The sequence below is a fragment of the Monodelphis domestica genome, chromosome 6, assembly GCF_027887165.1.
Source record: "Monodelphis domestica isolate mMonDom1 chromosome 6, mMonDom1.pri, whole genome shotgun sequence".
In the NCBI taxonomy this organism is placed as follows: domain Eukaryota; kingdom Metazoa; phylum Chordata; class Mammalia; order Didelphimorphia; family Didelphidae; genus Monodelphis; species Monodelphis domestica.
In genome coordinates this window covers 264,431,191-264,455,256 of record NC_077232.1, presented here as the reverse complement: position 1 = coordinate 264,455,256, position 24,066 = coordinate 264,431,191, and the positions used below count along the sequence as shown (strand labels likewise).

Below are 24,066 nucleotides of genomic sequence, written 5' to 3'. Positions count from 1 at the left end.
ATCTTGAGTGTAGAGAAAATCTTAATTCTCCCTTCCAACAACACTAGAAATGACCTTAGATACTAATAGCCCACTTTCCTTAGTACATAAATGATTCTCAACTCTCAAAAACACATCAAGTCTTACTAGTAGGTCTCACCAAGCTGTTAAGACTTTCTACTCTGGGGCTCTGGGGCTGTCAGCTGAAGACCATCCTAGCTAGTTAGCATGAATTAGTTCTTCAGAGGATTATCAATCCTGTGAATGAAGATGGGAAGCTGCTATGTAGCAAAAGGAATGAAATCTCAGAGTTCTTAAAACATCAAAATTGGCAAACATTCAAAAGCAGTCATAGAAACATTGTTTCCAAAATGTGTTAGGTGAATTAATTTCTAAATGGATATAGAATTGTGAAAATCAGCAGAAAATTCATACAGAAAGAGCATCTTTAAAGCTGAGCTGGCTATCAATTTGAAAAATGTCAAAATGAGAGTCTATTTTGCAAATCAAAACAACTTTGATATATCATCTCACACCTATCAGATTGTCTAAAATGATAAAAGGGCAAAATAAAAAAATGTTGGAGGGGATGTGGAAAAATAGGGACACTAATAATACATCATTAGTAAAACTATGAACATAGCCAAACATTTTGGAGAGCAATCTAGAATTATGCTCAAAGAGTTATAAAATTGTGTATGTCTTTTGACCCATCAACACCACTATTAGGTTTACTTCTGTTAAATTTATTATGGTTGGTCTTAATATTTAATTGGTGGTCTCCAGGGATTGAATTTCTAAATCCCCCAAAAAATTACTAAAGTAAAATGGAATTTAAGGTAGTTTATTTTTATAATAGGGGGAAGATATTAAGAAAGAGAGAAAAGGGGAGAGAGAGAGAGAGAGAAAGCTCCGACTTCCTCTGAACCAGTTACAAATTCTCAGGCACCAGTCAGGGGAAAGGAGTCTCAAGATGATGAGCCTTTCTCAGAGTTTCACACCTCCAGAAGGGCAAGGAAAAAAGTCAGCCTTTTTACTCACCATGGTGACAGTATAAAAGGAAAGCAGTCTGAGGTCTCCTGCACAACTACTCCAGGGGTCCAGTTCCACAGTCAAGTGTCTTCACTCCAAGTCTATCTTCCAGTCTCACCTCAAGTGTCTGTCTTCCCTCCAGCTCCGAGTGACTGATCTTTCCAGTCCACTAATTGATGATCTTCACCATGCCAAGTCCAACTCACTGATTCATTCTTGTGTGTTTCTTTTTCCACTATTTAAAGACCTTTTTTCTCTTGTGTCACCTCCCCTAAATTTTATGTCTACCAATCACAGCAGACACTCCTCTCCAGGACTTCCCACTCTTTCACACATGGGTCACAGACCTCCCACTCAATGTATGAAATGGGTATTCATACCTTTTTGTGGTTGGTTCATACCTTTTTGTGATCAAAATAGGTAGATCTACTTTAAGTACTAGATTTACAATTTTGGGATAAAAATCTAAAAATAGACAGAGGATTACAATTTAATCTTCACAATAAAGGAAGAGCTAAGTACCTTTATTGTTATAATCAGGGGAGAGCTAAATCCCATCTTCACACTTCCTAAGGTGATCAAGGGAAAAACAGAAAAGAAACTATATGTTCTTAAATATTTATAGCTGCCATTTTTGTGGTGGCAAAGAACTAGAAACTGAAGGGATATCCATCATTTGGGGAATGGCTGGACAAATTGTGCGATACATTTGTAAGGGAATATTATTGTGCCATGAGAAATGACAAACAAGATGATCACACTCACACAAAAAAACAACAACTGGGAAAGACTTCTGTGAAGTTATGTAAAGTGAAGTGAGCAGAACCAAGAGAACATTGTATACTGTAACAGCAATAACGTATGATGATCACTGTAAATGGCTTAATTGTTATCAACAAGGCAAGGACCTAGGACAACTCCCAGGGACTCATGACAAAAAAGGCTATCCCCTGCCATAGATGAAACTAACGGGGGACAGAGAGGTAGCTCAGTAGATTGTGAGTCAGGCCTGGAGTTGGAAGGACTTGGGTTATATCTGGTCTTAAACACTTCCTAGTTGTGTGACCTGGACAAGGTACCTTGTCAAGGTACCTGGACAAGGTTCATTGCCTAAACCTTACTGCTCTTTTGCCTTGAAACCAATACTTAGTATGGATTCTAAGATGGAAGGTAAGGTATTTTTTTTAAAAGAAGAAACAAAGAAAGACCAAATGCAGATCGAAACATACCTTTCTTTATTTCTTTCATGAAATTTTCTCTTGTGTGAGCAAGACATGTCTTGTTTCACAACATGATGAACAGGGAAAATGTTTTATATGATAATATGTATACAACCTATACCATATTATCTGCTTTCTTGAGGAGGAAGGAATGGTAGAAGGGAGGAAAAAAAGAACAAGACAGATTTTTTTAATATAGCTTATGTGAGAATTTGTTTCTCTTGGATAAACATATTTATCATGATCTTTTAATATGTGTAACAACTTTCATATGTCATATTATTACTGTTTTATATATAAAAATAAATGGTAACAAAAATAGGAGCCTGTTTTTAGCTTTCATTTCAAAATGGTATAATGGTCTATGTTTTCCTGAACTGTGACAGTCATTCTGTAGAATTTCTTTTTTCTCATTCCAAAATCTTTTTTTTTAATTCTGTCAAGTTATTTGATAATGCTTTTAGGAGTGAATTATGAAAATGATCTCTTCATATGAGTGCCATTGCTCATCAAGAATAAGAAATATTCTACTTTTGCTTTTGTATCCCCAGTATAATGCCTAGCCCAGAAGATGTACTAGCTAAAGGCTTGTTATATTGAACTGAATTTAAATGTAGGGAGTGCTTTCCTTAAATTTATGCGCGCGCGCACACACACACACACACACACTTCAAAATGGAAGGAATAAGTTGTGCCATGTGATGAAAAAAGAGCATTTTACTGAGATTCAATTTTTTCTAAACTTGTATTTAAAAATATACATCTTTATTGAAACATTAAGGGAGTGAAGAAGGAAGAAGGCAGGGAGAGGCTTATATATTGGAAAGTCTTTACATTATAGCATCATTGAATATCACACAATGCCTTGCCCAGTACCCTAAAAGTACAGTATAAGGTTAGAATCAAGAAGCAATAATTCTTTGAACTGTTACTTCTTTTGAACAAAGGCTATTGAAATTCTACTTAAAGTTATCACATTAGATAAAAGTAATGAGAGCTTATGCCTTCACCTGAGATTCTAGTCAAGGAAAACCCATTTTCCTCAAAGTAAAAAACTGATAAGATTAGCAAGCACCAGCACCTTTACATATTCCAGATAAAGTGAATTATGTCAGTGAAAATTTTAACCCTTTATATTGGGAAAGGGACTTGCTTATTCAAACAAACTTGATTTTTGTTTTATGCTTGCCTCATAGGAGAGAGGTGTACATGCTCTATTGTTATTATATGAAAGCAAAATCTCACAGAAAGAATCTGGGAAGGATCCCCATGTACCTCCTGTCCTCTTAGGAGCTCACATCACCAGAACTGCTCGAATGCTGAAATAGAAAATTTGAGGTTCTGTTAATAGCTTGTATTATCTTCTAATTAGTGTATTTTAGCACCATATCCTGCTTAAAACTATTTTGTGCCTTTCTATCTAGTGTGCACATTCGATAGTAAATGAAATAGTTCATTAAAAGGAATAATGGACCTGAAGAATTAACACCCATAACCAAGTGGGACACTTCAGAAGCATGAGAGGAGATGTGGGGGACAATTAGACCTCTTCCACTAATCTTGTGGTCTGTAAGGAGTGATATGTTTTAGACCTAAAACTGGGTCTCAGTTTCCATACCTGTAAAGTGAGAGGGTTGGAATAAATTATCCCTAAGGTCCCTTCTAGAGCAGTTAGGTGGCATAGTAGATAAAATGCCACTATGTGTCAGGAAGTCAGAAGTCAGGAAGACCTGAATTCAAATTTGACCTCAGACACTTAGTGCCTCTGTAACCTTAGTCAAATCACTTAACACTGTTTGCCTCGGTTCCTTCATCTGTAAAGTGAGCTGGAGAAAAGAAGCAGTAAATGTCTGTATGATCTTAGCCAAGAAAACTCCAAATGGGGTTATGAAGAGCTAACATGACTAAAACTAGTGAGCAATAACAACAGAGGTTCCTTTCAGATTGAAATTTTTGCTCCTGGAATCCTTTACTCTACAGGAAAATGCAATATAGGACACAGCTGCTGAAGTTCTTGGCAAAGAGGAAGATCTATGACAAGTTAATAGTTTTTTAAAAACTCACTCTGCCTTAGAAGCAATATCAATTCTGAAGCAGAACAGTAAGATCTAGGCAATGGAGGTTGAGTGACTTGCCCAGGATCACATAGCTAAGAATTGTTTGAGGACAGATTTGAATCCTGGTCCTCCCAACTTCTGGCTTAGTTCTCTATCAACTGTGCTACCTAGCTACCACAATTTTTCTAATGAAAATGCATTATTTCCTTTTCTCTCATTCAGAAAAGAGAGAGTAAACATGATGCCAATAAATGCATATGGGAGACTGACATTCAAAATGGCATCCTCTGTCACCAGATTTGCTTGTTTCTAATTAGACTGGAAAGACTCAGATATTACCCTGGTCCCCCAGAATTCTTCTCAGTAAAATGGGAAAAGTTTCTAAACTATGTATACCCTATGAGCTGGTAATACCAAGACTAGTACTCTACATGTAAGAAATAAAAGAATGGGAGAAACAACTCTTATATTAATAAATATTTAGAATTAGTCAGGTCTAAACCCATCATTTTATAAAGAAGGAAACTGAGGTCCAAAGATATAAAATGTCTTGTCTAAAGTCTTTTGAGTGGTAAATGGTAGAACTAGAATTTTAACCCTGGTTATTTAACTCCACGTTTAGGGTCCTTTATGCTACACTGAACTGAGATGATGAACATCATCAAAGTGGATATCAAGTTTGTGAGAGAAACATGACTTAATAGGCTTATAATGAATAAAAAGGTGAAAAATACTGTGGAAGCATTTTATTCATCTGAGAAAATGAAATAGTAATCATTCAACGATTTTTATTTGGTGTATGTTGATTAAATACTCCTAGAGACTGGCTTCTGGGTAGAAAATCAATTTATTTATTAGGCTACACAATCCACAAATCAATTGGTCAGTGATCTAAAGACCCCACAATTCTGCCTCATGGATTCACAAGTACAGTTTTGAAAGCTCATTATTTAGCCCTCCCTTTGATATCTCAAATATTTCTGATGCAATGAGGAGGTGGTCTATCAAACTCTCAGTCCTCTCCAATTTCTTGAGTAATGGTTGAAAATTCCATTTCTGATCCCATACCCCCAATATCTAAAAGGAGAAAAAGAGATCTACCCAGTTAGGAATGAACTTCTCTGTGTCTCAATCAGGGATTCAAGGAATTGGTTCTGCATTAGCAGCCATACCTGGCTTGGGCTAGTTAGGCAAGACAGAGCCCATAATCTGACCTTTCTATCACTCTTCAATGGAAGATATTCTAGAGTGAGGCATTCCCTAAATTTCCTAGGAACAAAGGAAAGAGTAGGAAGGTTTGAGGAACTGATTTGAACTCCAATTCAAAAATGAGAAATAGAAATAAACCAAAATATTAGACATAAATCATCTCAGGTAGAAGCCAAGTCTATACATACATACACACATACATATATATACATACATATGTTTCCAGATAAACAAATTGCATTTTTTGATATGATAAATAGACAAAACATATACCTCTCTCCTTTGTAGAGCAGATTAAATCCTTCTTCAATTTCATTAAAAGGTAAAACGTGGGTTATTAACTCATCAAAGTCAAATTTCTTTGCTAAGAAATCAGTCACTATTTTGGGGAGGTCATCTTTGCTTTTCCAACCTTAAAAAATCAAGCACCAGTATTTTACTTTTTGTAAAATGTTAAAAATCAGCCAAGCAATAAACATTTTTAACTGTTTACTATGTGACAGACTAGAAAGTGAGTGGCAAAAAGGAAGAAAACAACAGCTTGCTGCACAAAGATCTATTAAATAACATACTAAAGACTTGTCCTTATGAAGTTTATTGTTAGAGAGTTGAACACAGGAAAGATCATAGCCTTTCTCTTACTTTGCCAAAGGACATGTGGGAATGTCCAGTCTCTTTCTCCTCTGTGCAATGGCCTTCTCACTCACCTTCACAGGTCTCTGCTACTTAGATTCCTCCTCCTGACTGGTGTGTTCCTGCCCAGGATCACAATTCATGAAAAGCTCAGATCAACTCTTTGCCCTCTCTCTCTCTCTCTTTCTCTCTGTCTCTCTCTCTCTCTCTGTCTCTCTCTGTCTCTCTCTCTGTCTCTCTCTCTGTCTGTCTCTCTCTCTCTCTGTCTCTCTCTGTCTCTGTCTCTGTCTCTGTCTTTCTCTCTCTCTCTGCCTCTCTGTCTTTCTCTATTTTTCTCAGTGAATGAATTAAAACTCTTCATTTCTTAACCACATACCTCCGAAAGTACTTCCTTTCCAGGTGCGTCCGGTAAATAGCAGCATTGGATCATAAGTGCACATTGTAGCTGATGGTGGAAGTCCTACTATCACACTGGTCCCATAGCTCATATGGCAGGAAGCCAGGGCATCGGTCTGATACAAAAATGAAGAAGAAATTGTACTTCTTATAATATCCATCAGAACAGGAATATTCCTGAGTCTTGCTCCTCTTACACCACTGAGCATAGTTCTCCAAATTAATGGATCATAAACTTCTATTAAGTTTTTTTCTATTTGCCAAGCAACAATGGCAACAAGAATAAGAATGTCAAACAAAAGGAAAACATCCTCTGATTCAAGGATCCTAAAGGTCCCTCTTTAGGGTCAGGGGCTGTTTTCCTTTTCTTTGAAAGGGACAACATTTATAGATCTAAACATTTAAAAAATCTACAAAGAAGATTTAAGGTAATTAGGGTATGGGAAGGAGAGGAAGACATTAACAGCTAAGGGGATCAGGAAAGGCTCTTATAAGGGTTAACTAACATTTGAGGGAAATGGGTTTCTAAGGCAGAGATGAAGAAAGAGCTCCTTCCAGGAAATGTGAGGTAAATTAGTCAAAGGCATGGAGCTCATACAAGAGTGTCATATCAAGGGGGAAAAAAAGCAAGCCCCTATATGTTTGCATGGCTTTGGTTTCTTGTGTAATATAATGTAATAGTAGAGATGTGGTGGCTCTTACTCTCCTGTCTAGACATATTTTCCTCCTAAAGGCAGGAAACAGAAGGCAAAAGCATAAAATCATAGATGTGGGGCTAGAAGGGATCTTAGATGTCTTTAGATCTTATCCAACCCCACTTCTTTTCCAGAGGAGGAAATTCTCTAGGCAGACTCTGGGTCCAGAGCTCAGAAAGGCAGTTCAGCTAAATCACACTGCTTTTGTGTATAATACTTAATCCATGTGGATAGTCAGAGGAGATCAGGGCCTTACAGTTAAACTTGATTCCAGGAGAGATGCTAACCTCAACAAAACAATTTCAGTCCAGTTGGTGGATCTCAAAGCCTTGTGGAGTCCATCTCTAATTTGCTTAAGCCATACTCTTCCATCACCAACTGATGATGCCTTGATTCCTCATAAAGCTTCATTCCTTCCATCATATCTCTCTTCCTTCTTTTCTTCCATTTTCTCTACTGGTTTCTCTGTCATGTTGTCATGTTGTCTTGTTATATGTCTCTCTCTTCCTGACTTTGTCTTGCTGTCTATTTCTCTGACTTCATTTCTGCATTTTTCTACCTGTCTCTTTCTCTAGTTCTCTTGATAAAGAGCTTCTAGTGGTCCTACCACTTCCTTTCCCCCATGTGTTCTATACAGGTTGCGCTCTTTCAGGTCACATGAATGGGACCATTCTTCATTAGGTAAATGGTGACTCAGTGGATAGAATGTTGGCTCTGGAGTCTAAATTAAACCTCAAAACTTTACTAGCTAGGTGACGCTGGGCAAGTCATTTTACCTCTACCTGCCTCAGTTTCCTCATATGCAAAATGGGGATGATGGTAATACCTACCAAGCTGGGTTATTGTGAAGCTCAATATGAGATATTACATATATATATATATATATATATATATATATATGAAGACCTTAAAGCATGATATAAATTCTAGTTAGTAGAATTCATTTTTTATATATAGTCATCCCTCATTATATTGGGGTTCACTTATTGGGGCTTCACTGTATAGCAGTTTTTAAATATATATATATATATCTAATTCGGTATCATGGAGTTACACTTATTGCAGCACACTATTGGCTGATGAAATGAAAGGCAACCAACCTCAGCACTGTGTTTTGCATCCTAGGCGCTGAGTGACTCAGTGACTGTAGGTTAATAAGAGTGTTGAAAAGGTTTATAGGAGAGTGGGAAGGGTTTATGAAGTCTTAAAATATATATAAATAATAAATAAATATAACACTTCTCAGATTTTCACCTATCGAGGGGTTCTCTGGAACATAACTCCCGAGATAGGTGAGGGATCACTATAAAACAATAAAATGGTTACAATAGTTTTCTTGAATTACTGAATCCTGAAGGTGATTGTGTCACCTTCAATTCATAAGATACTATTGCAGTGCTATACTTGATTTTGGCAATATAAAGCTGATCTTTAGATATTCTTAGTCAATATCTAAATCTATGGATTGGAAGGTAAATGAATGAAAAATGTCCTTAATCCTCATATCCAACTTGCCCCAGATCATATTTCACATTGTAAGATCTAGCTCTCCACCAGGACCCCTGTGCCCACCTTGCATAGGCATCTAGCCATTTATCCTCCCACCAAGAATCTAACATCCTCCACTCCAGCTTTATGCTTCTTGGTCTTGCTTAGAGAACAACAATCACCAGAATAAAATCATTACCACTGGAAATGGTATAACAATTTATGGCTTTATTCACCATCATTTTGATTTACCCAACCAAGATGCCTTTCTCTCTCTCTCTCTGTTTCTTGTATTATCCTATTATCTCTTCCTAGCAGAATATAAACTCCCTGAAGGCAGAGACTGTCTCACTTTTGTGTTTGGGTCATTAGAACCTAGTCCAATGTCCAGCACATAGTAGATGTTTACTGAATTCTTGCTGATTGACTGACACTGGAGATATATATATATATATATATATATATATATTTAAATTTATATATATGTATACATATCTACACATACATATAGACCCAGCTTTGAGAGGTGAACTCTATTCAGATTTGTGCAGAGACTGAATATTTGCTTATGGCTCCCCAGACCTCTGTTCTTCCTAACAGATTACTTACCATGGTTTCGAGGCGCCCAACAGCCTCAAAGGTGTACCCCACAGAATCGCCAGTCATTTCCTTCAGCACTTCACTGATGGGCTTTGTGTAGTCCTTAGGGCTGATGCACTCAGTGGCTCCTACAGCCTTGGCCTTCTCAAATTTATCTTTGTTAAGGTCAACTCCAATGATCCGGGTAGCACCGGCGACTTTACAGCCAATAATAACGGAGAGGCCAACTCCTCCCAGCCCAAAGACAACACAAGTAGATCCAGGGGTGACCTATGGTGATGAAACAATATAGTGATTAATAGCTCTTAGTAATAACTATAATGATTTATTAATTAATGATTATACCAATAAAACTGAGATTGCAATAAGTGTGGAATCTTGGGAAATATGAAATCTAGAGCACGACAAGTCCATAGCAGTCACTGGTCAACTGATATAATAATGATTATTAATAATAATAGCTAACAGTTATAATTAAAAGTTTTCAAAGAGCTTTACCAATACAATGTCACATTGACCATCACAAGAGACCTTGCAGGTATGTAATGTCCTCATTTTACAGTACAGAAACAAAGGCAGATAGAGGCTAAGTGACTGGCCTGACGTTACACAGCTAGCAAGTGTCTCAGGTAGGATTGAATTCAGCTCTTTTTGACCCCAAATCAGGCACTCTAACCACCGTGGAATCTAGGTAACTGATAACTGTGATATAATGAAGAGGATAGGAGTTTAGAGATCAGACAGTGAAATTTTCTTCTTAAAGAAACACATATGGAAATTTGACCACATAGAACTTGGAACCATTCTCTGGTTTCTTAGTGCTCATACATCCCTACCAAAAATGTATTGGCTTGGAATATATTTTCTCTCTACTTATATGTGCACATGTAATATCCCCTAATAGAAGGTATGCTTGAGGGCAGGAATGGTTTCATTTCTTCTCTTTATATCCACAGGGCATAGTTCTGTCTTAGAATCAATACCAGGCATTGGTTCCAACTCAAAGAGCAATAAGGGAAAGACAATAATCAGGATCACACAGCTTTGAAGTGTCTAAGGAAATTCTAATTATTTTTTTTAATAAAACTCTTGCCTTCTGTCTTAGAATCAATACCAGATATTGGTTCCCAGGCTAGGCAAATGGGATTAAGTGACATGCCCAGGGTCACACAGCTAGGAAATGTCTGAAGTCATATTTGAACCCAGGACCTCTGATTTCTAGGTTTGGATCTCTATCCACTGAGCCACCCAGCTGCCCTGTAACTTGTGATTGGAAACTTTTTGTTCTGTTTCAATCTTTGGTATGCCAAGACAAGAATCTTTCACAACAATGAAGGCATTCATTCATGTCCTCACCTTGGCAGTCTTCATTGCAGCCCCATAACCAGTGGAGAATCCACAGCCAATCAAACAGACCTTCTCTAGTGGAGCAGAAGCATCAATCTTAGTAACTGCAATTTCCTCCACCACTGTGTACTCAGTGAAGGTACTGGTGCTGGAGAAGTGATACACTGGCTTCCCTTTGCAGGTAAATCTGGAGGTGCCATCAGACAATACTCCCCTACCTGTAATACTATTCAATACCAAAGACAGAGATAAATGAATTCAGCTCTAATGTTAATTTTAATTAATTGCTTAAAGTTTAATTCTCAATTAGTTAATTAATAAATTATGTCATATAATGTATATGTATGTAGTGTACTATGTAATGTAATAAAATAATAAAAATAAGACATTTAATATGAAATCTCAGCAAAGATGGCAAATACTTACTCAGCCTTCACACAGAAGTTGCCATTGGGGTTTATGCAAGAAGAGCACTTTCCACACTGTGGGAGACAGAGCGGGATGACCTTGTCTCCTAGAAGAGAAAGGATCATGATGTAAAATATTGCTCAGAAACAAGTCTTAACAAAGCTGGGCCAAAAAATCCTGAATGCTTTTGTGTTAGTGTTGTGTGTGTGTTGAAGGGGGAGGTAGAAAGAAGTCCAGCATATGGGTTCTGTTTCCAGGGATATGCCTCATGGGGAGTCCAAGCTGCAGGTGAGTGTGAATTGAAAGAGTAGCCTCAAGCACAAGGAGATTGATGCATACCAGAATGGCTATGATGTAGAAACAAATGGCATCAATCAACCTAATTTTTATAAAGAAAATCTCTGTTGCTAGCAAAAAGGTGATTTATTTGCTTTTTCTTCTAATTTAAGATTTGGGTCCCGCTCAATACTCCCATACCTAAAGGAATCCCTAACCCTTTTGTGGCTGTCTGGACCCTTTCGGCAGTCTGGTACATGAAGTTCTCAGACCCCTTCTTAAAAAAGTATTTGAAAATGCGTGCAATAAAAATGCATTTAAGGTCACAAAGAAAACCGATTCTGTTGAAATACAGTTACCAACATGTTTAAACCCAAATTCACAGACCAAGGTTAAAACTCCTCCCTCACCTGGTTTTACTGTAGTTACTCCTTCTCCAATACTCTCTACAATTCCAGCTCCTTCATGTCCCAAAATAACTGGAAAATTAGCAAGCAGGATTCCCTTGATGGCATGATCATCTGTTCGACAGATTCCTGTGGCTATAATCTGAGAAGAGAAGGACCACTGAAACTCGGAGTACCAGGATATCTTGGGAGGAGTAGGAAGAGATCTTTTTTTTTTTTTAAACCCTTATTTTCTGTCTTAGAACCAATACTATACATTGGTTCTAAGGCAGAAAAGTAGCAAGGACTAGTACATTGGGGTTAAGTGACTTGCCCAGGGTCACACAGCTAGGGAGTATCTGAGGCCAGATTTGAACCTAGGACCTCCCCTTTTTAGGTCTGATTTTATTGCTCCAATTTAGGTCAGTCTTGAGCAACACATATTTAAAATGAAATTATAAATATATCAATGTAGAGAGTACATTGTCTATTGTTTGGCCTCAAATCTGTCCTGAAGGAGTTGATGTTACAAGAGAGTTGGCATGAGAGAGTTGGCAGTGAAAGTGAGGTTTTTCAGGTGGGAGAACCAATCAACATATGATTATTGTACTAAAGGTTCATATCATAATGAAATCTTGCATTTTTAACTTTTTCCAACTGACTTCTATGATGGCCCAGAGAGATCAGCAAGGCTTTCTCTGAAAGACTCTATTAGTATCAAAGTTTAGCAATCTGTGAAAGCTTCTTTGACTCTTGACCACCATTTTAAGTTAACAGAAAATGTTGGATTGCAATTGACATTGATTCAAACAATGATTAAAATACAAAGGAATTTGGCTTTGATTACTGGAATATTTTCCATAGGAAATGGCCAGGAAGGGAACTGGGAAATATTTTAGGAGATTATTCATTACTTAAAGCACATGAGATTCTTAATTCTTTGCCAACAAAAAAGAAAGTTTTAATATCGTCATATGAATTTCATCTGGATTCATTTTTAGAAGAAATTGTGTGTCTCTTTAATTATAAGAATGCCCAATTATTTTATTTCATAACTCCAAATCAATTCCATAAGCAGTTCTTAGGTGCTTACTATATTCAAGACAGAGCAGCCAGGTTGTCTGGTAGATATAACATTGCTGTTAGAATCAGGAAAATTTCAGTTCAAATGTGATGTATTTACGGCTATGTAACTCTGTTCCAAGTCTTTGGACCCTGTTTACTTCAGTTTTTTCATTTGTAGAATGAGTTAGAGAAGGCAATGGCAAAATACTCCAGGGTCTTTGCCAAGAAAATCCCAAATGGGGTCTTGAAGAGTTGGACATGACTGAAAAACAATAAATATTTAAGACATGATTCTAAGTACCAGGGGATAGAAAAATAGACAAAATAGACTCTGCCCTCAAGGAACTGACATTTCACTAGAGAAAATAACACATACCTAAATGAGTAGATACAAAATATATCTTAAATGAATACAAAGTGATTTTATGGGCTAAGATCACATCTAGGTGGCTAGCCTGGTCCAGAGATGGGAGGTCCTATGTTCCAATCTGGTCTCAGACACTTCCCCCAACTCCCTAGCCCTTCCTGCTCTTCTTCCTTGGAATTGATACTTAGTATTGATTCTAAGATAAAAGGTAATCATTTTTTTAAATGCATCCAGGGAGAGGTGATCAGGAAAGGTAATGCTTGAGACATGACATGAAGTCAGCTCAAAATACCAAGATGAGGAAAATGAGGAAGGAGAGCATTTCAGCCATAAGAACTATATAATACATGGGGATGGAAGTGGGGGAGTTAATATTGGGCAAAGAGAATAACAAGTAGGCCAGTGTGACTGGAACATAGTGTATATATAGAGGGAACAAGGTAGAATCAGATTGAAAATGCTGGTGGGAGCCATATTATGAAGAAATTTAAGTGGTAAGTAGAAAAATAAAGGCTTCTTTTTCAGTACATGACCTGGTCAGCCTTCTGTTTTAGGATTTAAGCCATTAATTGCATGGAAGATGGACTCTTCCACCCAGAATAAGGAAGAGACTGGATTTACAAGGTTATAGCAATAATCTAAGATGATGAAGACCTGAACAAGTATGCAGGGTATTTGGAGAGAGATAAAGAGATAACTGTAAGAGATTTTGTTGAGGCAGAGTTGAGACTTGTTGAAGATAAGGAAAAGTGAGGATTAACAATTTTTTTGACTCTGCAAATCTGGGTGAGTGGAAGGATCCTGGCAACTTTGATAGAATGTTAGGAGGAAGGATGAGATTAGAGGAAAAAATAACAAGTTTGATTTTGAATGTTTTGAATTTGAGATGTTAATATGACATTCAGGTATGTCCAGAAGGCAATTGAGGATTCAGGACTGGAGCTCAGAAGAGACATAAATAAACATGCTTTTTGGGTTTTCCCATCATTGGCATAGAGATGATAACTAAATATATGGTAGTCAATGAAGTCAGTGAGAGAGGATCTAGAAAAGGAAGGGAAGAGGACCCAGAGCAGAGTCTGAAAGAATGTTTCCACATTGGGAGTATGAAATGGATGGATGGTGTACCTGAAAAGGAGACTGAAAGTCTGAGTCGGAGAGGTAGGAGGAAAACAAGAAGAAAGCAGTAATTATATTTCCCAGGAGGAAAGTGTATCTAGAATGAAGAGCTGGTCAGTAGAGTAAAATGCTATAAAGAGATAATGAAAGATAGTAACATGGAAAAAAATTGGATATAACAGTTAAGAGAACAACTATTTCAGAACATTAGTTATGAATATTAATAATATAAAAAATTAGTTATGAAGATTTAAAGAATAAGCTTGATCCAAACATGAATGATGAATTGATGAATAATCAAACATGAATACAACAAACATGAAGAGACAGCTCCCCCTAATTTTTTTTGCAGAGGTGAGGAACCCTTGAGTACAGAACATGGTATGTAAAGGCAGATTTTTTCAACGTGTTGAAATTTCAGTGTATGCAGCTTGGCCAATTTTTTTCCTCTTTTTCCTCTTTTTCTTATAAAAATTCTTTTAAAAATTCTTTTTATCATCATGCAAAACACACTTCCATATCGGTCACTGTTGTAAGAGCAAAGTCATACAAAACCAAACCCCCCAAATAAAACCATAAATGCACTGAGGTGAAAGATGACTCCAACAGTTCTTTCTTTGGAGGTGGAGAGTATTCCTGGTGATGTCGTTCAAGATTGTCACAGATCATCACATTGCTGAAAGCAGCCAAGTTTTCACAGATAATTATCATATAATATTGCTTTTATTATGTACAAAGTTCTCCCAGCTTTGCTTATTGTGCCCTGTGTCAGTTTTTTCCAACTTATAAAAATTCTTTAAATAATAACAAAATCATTAATCTCTCCAAGACTAAACTTTTCTAAAAGTTTGTCTATGAATGGAAAGGGGAAAGGAAAATAAATGCTTGGTTAGCAGAGTCAAGCTTAAGTTTTTAAAAGATTAGGAAGTCAGCATGTTTTAAGTATTAATATATAAGCTAGTGAATAAAGATTGGAGAGAGTAGAGGAGGGGAGGAGCAGGTTTTCAGAGGAGAAAGGAAAGCCTGGGATCAAGGGCCCATGTAGAGTGATTGGTCTTGCCAAGGGAAAAGGCAACCACTTCCTGGATTACAGCAAAGGAGTCGAGAACAAGAAATGGTGAGGATAGTACTTGAGGAATAGAATCAAGGATAAAAGGGACCTTTTCATAAACAAACTTTTTATTTCCAGTAAAGAATAAGGCTAGGTACTTGAATGAGGGGGAGCAGAGATAGCTATGGGTGGTATTAGAAAAAAAAAGACATGGTTTAGGAGATATGTTGTAGGAAAACAATGAAGTCAATCAGGGAAGAGTTAATGGATTGTTGTATATCAGGAGAGGGGGACAGTAGATATTAGAGAACATCAATTTGGAGGAGTAAGTAGGCAGCATATTATATGACTTTCTCTGCTGAGATTCAAGAGCATGAGAGTAAGAAGACAGGAGGTACATGCAAGGTTAGCTTAGGTTTCAATATTGTGAAACAGATGAGCAGTGATGGGATGATAAGATAAGGAGTTCAAGGATAGAGAACAGCGTATTTACATTTGGTAAATGTGTTTCTAACATCAATCAATAGTGAAGATTTCATGGTTAGGTTGTGTCTGAGTAAATACTGTAAGAAAACACTAATTTTCAGTTACTTGGTTAATAAGTATTTCTTAAACGTCTACTATTTAATAGGTACTATGCTGAGTGTTGGAGATATGAAAAGAGGCAAAAGAGAGTCTTTGCCCTCAAGGAGCTCACAATCTAATGGAGTTCACAGTCCAATTTTCAGTATTAATCAGTGCTCACTCAATAAATAGGAAGATACTATAGTCTAGTTCAAGCATACAAGTGAATCTGTGATCTCATTGATGTGACGTTGCCTCCAACAATATAGATTGCAAATCATCCAAAACCTGTTTATCCTATTAGAAGATTCCTATCTATGTTCTCTTGCATGTCTCATCCAATGGACTGTGGTACTATTGGAGCACACAGGGGCTACCCATTTTTCTCATTATATAAACAGCCCAATTTCCTTTTGGATCATTTATTTCCCTGATAATATCCTTTATTCAAGGAATTCCCATCATGTATCTCTCTTCTGCCCTCTGATTGATAACCATTTTGAAATCTTTTATTAGATATTTATTTTGAATTCTTATTTTGTGTTATAGCTGAGCAAGAATATTGGTACAATATTGGTATTAATAAAAGACATCTGTGAATTGTAATATAACAAATAAATACATTTTAAAATAAAATAAAATAAAGAACACATAAAACTCTGTAGTGCATGGAAAGCTCTTTACATATATTGTCTCATTATATTCTCACAACAACCCTCTGAAGTAAGTGCTATTGTTATCCCCATTTTATAGATGAGGAAACTGAGACATGCAAAGATTAAATCATTTGCACATGGCCACACAACTGGTAAATTTCTGAGGCAAGGTTCAATCTCAGGTATTCCTGACCTCACACACTTCATTCTTTGATCAAGAGGGAGGAATTTAGAACTATGCCACAGGGGCTATAAAACTGTATACCTTTCGGGAATTCCATTACTAGATTCATGTCCTAAAGAGAACAAAGGAAAAAGAAAAGGACCTATATGTGCAAAATATTTGTAGTAGCTCTTTTTGTATTGTTAAAATTTTGGCTGTACAAGTTGTGGTAAATAATTATGATGGAATATTATTGTGGTATAAGAAATAATGAGCAAGATATTCTCAGAAAAACCTAGAATGACTTACATGAACTGATACAAAGCAAGGTAAGCAGAACCAGGAGAACACTGTACAAAGTAACACCAATATTGTACAAGGAATGATTATTTGTAAATGACAGCTATTCTCAGTAATTTAAAGATACAAGAAAATTCCAAAGAACTTAATGTTGAAAAATGCTACCCACCTCAAGAGAAAGAACTTATAGAGTCTGAATGAAGATTAAAGTATATTCATTTTGAATTCTTCAAAGCATCTATCCTTTTGTCTCATAACTGAGCAACAACTTTGGTACAATACAGGTATTCATTTTTAAAAATTAATTTTTTACTTCTTTATTTTGAAACTCAACATTTTCTTTAAAAAGATGTTAAAATTATTTTTACATGTAATTGGAAAAAAATTTTTAAAGAGGGAGGAGTTGAGGATAACCCTGAGGTTCCAAATTTGAATTCTTGGGAGGATTGTGATCCCCTTAACAAAGATGGTGAATTTTAGAAGAGGAGTGGGTTCGGGGGGTTAGATAATTTGTTCTGTTATGGACAGGTTGAATTTGAAGTACCTAAGGAACATCCAATTTGTAATGGATAAAAAGCAAATGGTTATTGCAGGAATAGAATTCAGGATAACAGAGGGGGATGAACAGATAGATCTAGGAATCATCTACATAAAAATGATCATTGAACCCTTCATAAATGATGAGATAACTAAAGGAGAGAGTATGGAGAAAACAGAGAAGTTCCAGGTCAGAGCCTAGGGGAACATTCAGAAGTTTAATGACTTGCCCAGAATCACAGAGTTAGTTTTCTGAAGTAGAATTGGAACTTTCTTGACTTGAAGCTTGGTACTCTATCCATTATTGTCAACTAGATGCCTCTACTATCTTTCAAGAAAAGATTGATTTTTTTTTTCCTACTAGAAATCTGAGAATGATAAAGTAGATTTTCAAGTTCTTGAAAGCAATTGAACCTTCTCTCTTCCTTTTGTTTCATTCTGGAATCAACTTGTACATTTTCTGTGTCTGTCCAAAATACATGTGTGCAGTAAGCCATTTATTCAATAACTATATATCAAACTTTTTCTATGTGCCAGGCCCTGTGCTAAGTGCAAGAATGTACAAACCCCTGAGGAGCTCACAATCCATGGGGGTGACAATATGAAAATGACAACATGCAAACAATCTATACACAGGATAAATAGAATATAACCTATAGGAGAAAGGAACTAGAATTAAGAAAGATTTGGAAAAGGCTTCATATAAAAGATAGCATAGCTGGGACTTGAAGGAAGTTAAGGGAGGCAGGAAGCAGAGATGAGGAAGGAGAACACGCTATGCATGAAGGAGGGCCAGAGAAAATTCCTGGAGTTAGAAATTCCTGGAGTGTCTTGTTGAAGAAACAGCATTAAGGCCAATAAAACTGGGTCAAAGAGGGAGTGGGGAGGGGGTGTAAGGTGGAGGAAGACTAGGGAGGTGGAGGAGGAGCAATTTATAAAGGGCTTTTCATACCAAAAAAGATAATTAAAAGATAATTTTATATGTGATCTTGGAGGTGATAGTCACAAGTTTATTGAATGGGGGGGGGGGGTGGCAATGTGGTTAGACTGTCACTTTAGGAAAATATTTTTGCCAGGTGAATGGAGGCTGGACTAGAATGGAGAGATTTGTGGCAGGAAGATTAACCAGCAATAAAGTAAGTAATAGGGGAATCTGGAAGGAGGGAGGATTTGGAGAGAGAGATAATGAGATCAGATTTGAATGTGTCAAGTTTCAAATGGGAACCCACTTCAAAAGGACCAACAGGTAACTAGAGATGCAAGACTGGGAGGTCAGGAGAGAGGTTAGGACTAGATAAGTAGATTTCAGAATCATCAGCAAAGAGACATAATTGAATCCATAGGAGCTGCTGAGATTACCAAGTATTGTAGTAGTATCACAAAAACCTAAAGAAGAAAGTATCAAAAGAGAGTGTTTAATAGTATCAAAATCTGTGGCTAAATCAAGAAGCACAAAGATTGAGAAAAGTCCATTAGATTTTGCAATTAAGAAATCATTGTTAACTTTGGAGACAGTAGTTTTGGTTGGTTGATGTGTGGACATAGATAGACAAACTCATGTTATTCTAACTACGTCACAATTTACATGGTCAGCATTTCTCATCTACTTGGTTATCCTGTGTAAGTAGCTAGACCAAATGCTTTGGGGGTAGTTGTTCTTCCAAGAGGTTTGCAGTGTACCAATACAGTGTCATCAGTGGGCATCTAGAAGACCTCACCATCTACAGGAATTTCCTTGAAGCTCTAACTTGAACATTGTATTGGTTCTCCTTTATTACAGCAGCAAACACTCTTGGCAAGAACACATCTACCTGATTTATACCACAACTAATATTAAGATGAGACAGTGTGAGCAGAGAAATAAAAAACTACAAAAACAGAGATAGAGATCTTGGTCTCTAAAGACAGAGATGGAAAGAGACAGTATGGGGAGGGAGAGGAAAGGAGAGAGACAGAAAGAGGAGGGAGGTAGAGAAAGAAGCTGTACAGATGAAAAAAGAAATTGAAGAAAATGAAAAAGAGAATCATACAGAGGTAGGAGAAAATTAGAATAAGAGAAACTGCAAAGAGAGAGGAAAACTGAATTAAAAGAAGAGAAATTGATGTCAGAGGAAAAATCAGAAAAGAGAAAGAAAGTAGAAGCTAAAGAGAGAAAAATATGACAGGAAAAGACAGACAGAGACAGAGATAGAGACATAGAGAGACAGAGACAAAAAGACAGAGAAATTAAAAGAGAAGAAAAGGAGGAAGACAGAGAGAAATAAGAGAAGAAAAGTAGCAAAGTAGAGAAAGGGAGAAGAGACTTTAATGAGGAGTTAGAAGTCCAAAGATGAACATTATAAAATTGGAAATTGGCACATAATTCAACTGGCATAGCTGGGAATGATTATTCCCCAGAGTCCTCTTAGAGAAATTCTCCGAAGATGGTACAGTTTTGGACATCTACTCCCAAGTGGCCCCCATGTTCTCTTGTGCATATGCATATGCACTTCTAGATATATGATCTTAAATTGTTTGGGATGATGATGATGCCATAGGTTTGGCTGAATTGCTGTCTAAGGGAACTTTCAAAGGACAAATCCTACAGAAGCCTGAAGTAGTATATTGATAGCTCCATTGATAGTTATTGTTGAGGATTTAATTACAGATCAAATATCATTCTAGAAAAAACAAGACTCAATTATTAACCCACACTTGGGATCTGGATAGAATTCTTTGGCTGTAGGCTCCATGGCTGGTCCTTCTTTTGTGTGTGTGTGTGTGTGGGGGGGTAGCTTTGCTAGTGGTACAGTTCCAAGGATGCTCTTTTCCTTACAGCAGGGATCCCTTATTGTAGAATTTTCAGATCTAGCATATGTTTAGAATGATATAACAACCAGATTCACTTAAAACTTGGGTCTTAGCATCCCTTCTAGCACATCTAAGCTGTATGACCCTGGGTAGGTCAATTGAATGTCTTACTATCCCCCCACCCCCACCCCCCAGGGAACTCAGAGACCCTAAGATTCAGAACAGATTCCAACTTGTGTTGGTGGAGGGAATTTCCTCTTTGAAAGTTCCCTATACTAAAGAAATCTCAAGCCTTCTGTTAAGTTGATGGGAGGGAGACCACATTCAGAATTTCCATACCTTAATTCGAACTTCATAAGCTTTTGGTGTGGCAACTTCCACTTCCTCAATGGAAAAGGGTTGCTTTGGGCCCCACAACACAGCAGCTTTGCACTTAATCACCTATGAAAATAGCAAAAATTTATTCATATACCCATTACCCATGGCTATCTGACTAACATGTCTGGGAACATCCAGTTCAAGAAGCATTCTATCAGAGTCATCCATTAACCTAACATGCCATCAAGCCTCAGACTTTTTTCATGCATTCATAAGCTCAAATAGTAAAATCACTTCCTTTGGAGAAATGCTTGTCTCTTAGAAGATTGAAAACACTGTCAAGAGAATGATTTTGAGAAAATAAAAATTAACTTGTAGCTTTCAGAGAACCTGTGGATGCAGAATTGGAGGAAAGAAGAGACCGCAAATCAGAAACATTTTAAAAGGAACCAAACCTGGGAGCTGCCTCTCCAGAAAGTGATTGATCAGATGGTTTCTTTTTTATTGTATCATAAGGTCTATTACAGTATTTTTGTCAATTAGAAATTCATGTGGATAAAGTGGAAACTTCTTTTAAAAAATGCAAATGCTTACTGTTAGCCACTAACTTTTTAGTGTAAACTTATTCAATCAACTTTTTTTTTACCTCCTTGCACCAGGGTTTTTTTTTTTTTTAATCATAGATGTTTTTGGATCCTAGAACTCTTTGTAATGTAGGGTGGATTGGGTGGAATGTCCTTTTGGGGACCTGAGGGTAGAAGCAAGAATGAAATTGTTACTGGGGTCCTGCCAACAAGAGTTTTGCAAGGAATCTGAAACTCTGGTGGGAATTCTACCTTAGAAAAAATAAAGTATCGGGAGAGGCCATGAGGTAGGTTCTCAGGATAAATGATGAGGAACACATTGGATTATACAGGTAACAACCAGTTACTTGCAACTGGCTCAGATAATACTTATTCTCCTTCCTGGTCTTTGAGGTACTGAGGTGGCTAGGGCTAGAGGGAGCCAGAATTTCTGGTTCTCAACTTCATCTTTATTTTTTCCAGTTCTTCTGTCTCCTAACGTACTTAAAATAGGGATTCCTTCCATTTCCCACTTAGTCTGTTCCTGCTGTAATTTATTTCTGTTAATAAAAGGAGTATGGTACCTAATTTGGTTGTGCTGAGTGATCAAGGGATAATGAATTCCTGGGAGGCAAGAATAAGTATCTGTTCCTTTAATTTTAGTGTCCCTTAGAACTAGGTTTCTGTAGAGAATAGAGCTACTGGGCAGCTCTAGGTTAGAAAAACAAGCAAACCCTTCAGAATCTAGAGTGACAAATAGGGGAAATTTCTAAAGGGCTGAAGGATGAATGAAAGGGATGTACAGATGTGAAAATATCCAGATGAGATTCTATTACCTTTTTAATTTTAGTTCCTTAGTGACAGTTGACAAAGGGTAGAAAAGTCAGTAAGACAATCTACATGAAGATTTCTCATGCCAGGAAGTCTCAGAGTAGCCATCAGAGCCTGTTTTTTGTGCTGACAATCATAGAGCCGATCATATTGGCTCCATGAGGTGAGTTTTGCGACCCATTCTCTCTCTCTCTCTCTCTCTCTCTCTCTCTCTCTCTCTCTCTCTCTCTCTCTCTCTCTCTCTCTCTCTCTCTCTCTCTCTTTCTGATTCTGAGAAGGCTTTAGTAGACTATCAAAGGCTTCTATACCACACATTTAAGGCTAGCAACCTCCACTGTAGTCACATGCTCAGGTATTATTTTATTCGAGTCTGTAAACAGACATATCCTTACTCCTTATCCTCACACAGGGTAATTGATAAAAATCACATCCTTAGGGAACCTCATCGGCATGCTCAGTCCTTTGTTGCTGTTAACAGATCTAACAGAAAAGCTCTGGTCCCTACCTTTTGGATCCTATCACTTAACCATACCTCAAAGCATAACCTTCTCGTAAAAGCATCATAAGCCATAGTCCTCTAGTTCCTGCCAGTTACTGTAGTTAGGATCTCCCTCCTCAGAGTCATCATGTGCCTGGTTCCCATTTTCATCCTACAGTTGTGAAACATTCCACCCAACCTTTTTGCTAAGTTCTCACCCATCTAGGCAGGCCTCTCTTCTCTTTATGGTTTACTTTTCCAAGTAAATAATAAATGTATTGGAATGTAGCAGAGTTATCCATCTTGGTAGTTTGTGATGAAGATACAGAAAGAGTTTGCTTACTTTTCCTGCAGTGCTCATTCTGCCTCTCTCTCTTGGTTCTGGTGTTCAGTAGATTTAAAAGCCCTCTGACTGAATGAAGTCTGCACAGCCCTGTATAAATCAGTATGCCTTTAAATAAACTTTTTTTTTTCCTTTAAAGCAAAGAACATGACTCAGAGCCTTCAAGCTCTCTTCTCACTATGTGGTCCCACCCTTTTTCAATGTTTGAGGTTTGAAAGACAAGAAAGGTACCAACCAGGAGGCACATATTAGGGAACTGAGGTGACAGCCAAATTAGAGGGAAGTAATGAAAACATCTTTATCTTTGTAGTTGCACAATGACTAAAACAATTGAGACTACACCCTGAAAATTTAGACCAAAAAAAAAGGCATCAGATATAGAAAGAATTAAAAAAATTTTCCTTTCATTCTGTTCTGGTCATTCACCTCAAACCCAGAGTGACTATAACTTTTATTGACCTCCTCAATCCATTCCCATATTGGAAACCAGGATTGTGTAGGGAAATCTTCCTCAAAGGAGGAAAATGATGAAACTGAGAAAAAGGTAACTGTTGATCTTTAAGAGGAAGAGTGGGGTGAACAATGTAGATTTCTCTTAATCCTGCCTTCTGGATGTGTCTTTGGAATTCTCCAAGTCAATTGCTCCATTCTTAAGCCATGATTTTTTTTTGGATGAGTTTGTTTCCCAAATGACTCTTTGGGTAGAATAGTGGAGATAGGTGAATGTGTGCTAGCTGTTCTTGTTACTCCTTTAAGTTTATGATCCATTTCTGCTACAATTGCTGCTCTTTTCCTTTATCTTTTAACAAGAGATTAAGAGAGGAGAGATGAGGCAACTTTAGATGTTCCTAGTTTTTCTAAATTGGGTGATGGAAAGTTATCAACAAATTGAAGACACCATTTAAAAGAACCTCCACATTTGAACCCAAATCATGGTTGGAGGAGGAGAAGAATAGAGTGAACACATGTGACATTATGTGGGATCAGTTCAAAATTTGAGGTGTGTAGCTCAGGCTACTTCCAACATTTCTGGGATCCACTGAAATTCTTTTTGTGTGTTTGGTCTCCATGGACCAACCTACTAGTTAGCAGCATCTAATTTACTACACACTCTGCTAACTCTGCTAATAAACCTAATTTTTGTCTAGGAACCATTATGGTGGCTGATATCTGCTTATTCCCAGGTCATTCTCCC

General features: G+C 37.2%; 1 protein-coding gene across 1 annotated transcript; it reads right to left on the bottom strand.

Annotated features, from left to right (window-relative positions):
* Positions 1-2,956: 2,956 nt before the first annotated feature.
* On the bottom strand, positions 2,957-23,493 carry LOC100015858 (all-trans-retinol dehydrogenase [NAD(+)] ADH7). The gene is made up of 9 exons (XM_007495903.2): positions 22,872-23,493; positions 20,678-20,779; positions 11,751-11,889; positions 11,083-11,170; positions 10,666-10,882; positions 9,319-9,579; positions 6,507-6,642; positions 5,771-5,909; positions 2,957-3,550 (listed from the first exon to the last, which is right to left on the bottom strand). Exons 1-9 carry the CDS (start codon positions 22,887-22,889, stop codon positions 3,526-3,528), a joined length of 1,125 nt encoding a protein of 374 aa, XP_007495965.2. The 5' UTR covers positions 22,890-23,493; the 3' UTR covers positions 2,957-3,525.
* Positions 23,494-24,066: the final 573 nt, after the last annotated feature.

Coding starts and splice junctions, on each gene's coding strand:
- LOC100015858 (XM_007495903.2), bottom strand. Junction 10,883..11,082: donor AACTTCTGTGTGAAGGCTGA/GTAAGTATTTGC, acceptor GGTATTGAATAG/TATTACAGGTAGGGGAGTAT. Junction 9,580..10,665: donor CTGCAATGAAGACTGCCAAG/GTGAGGACATGA, acceptor TCATCACCATAG/GTCACCCCTGGATCTACTTG.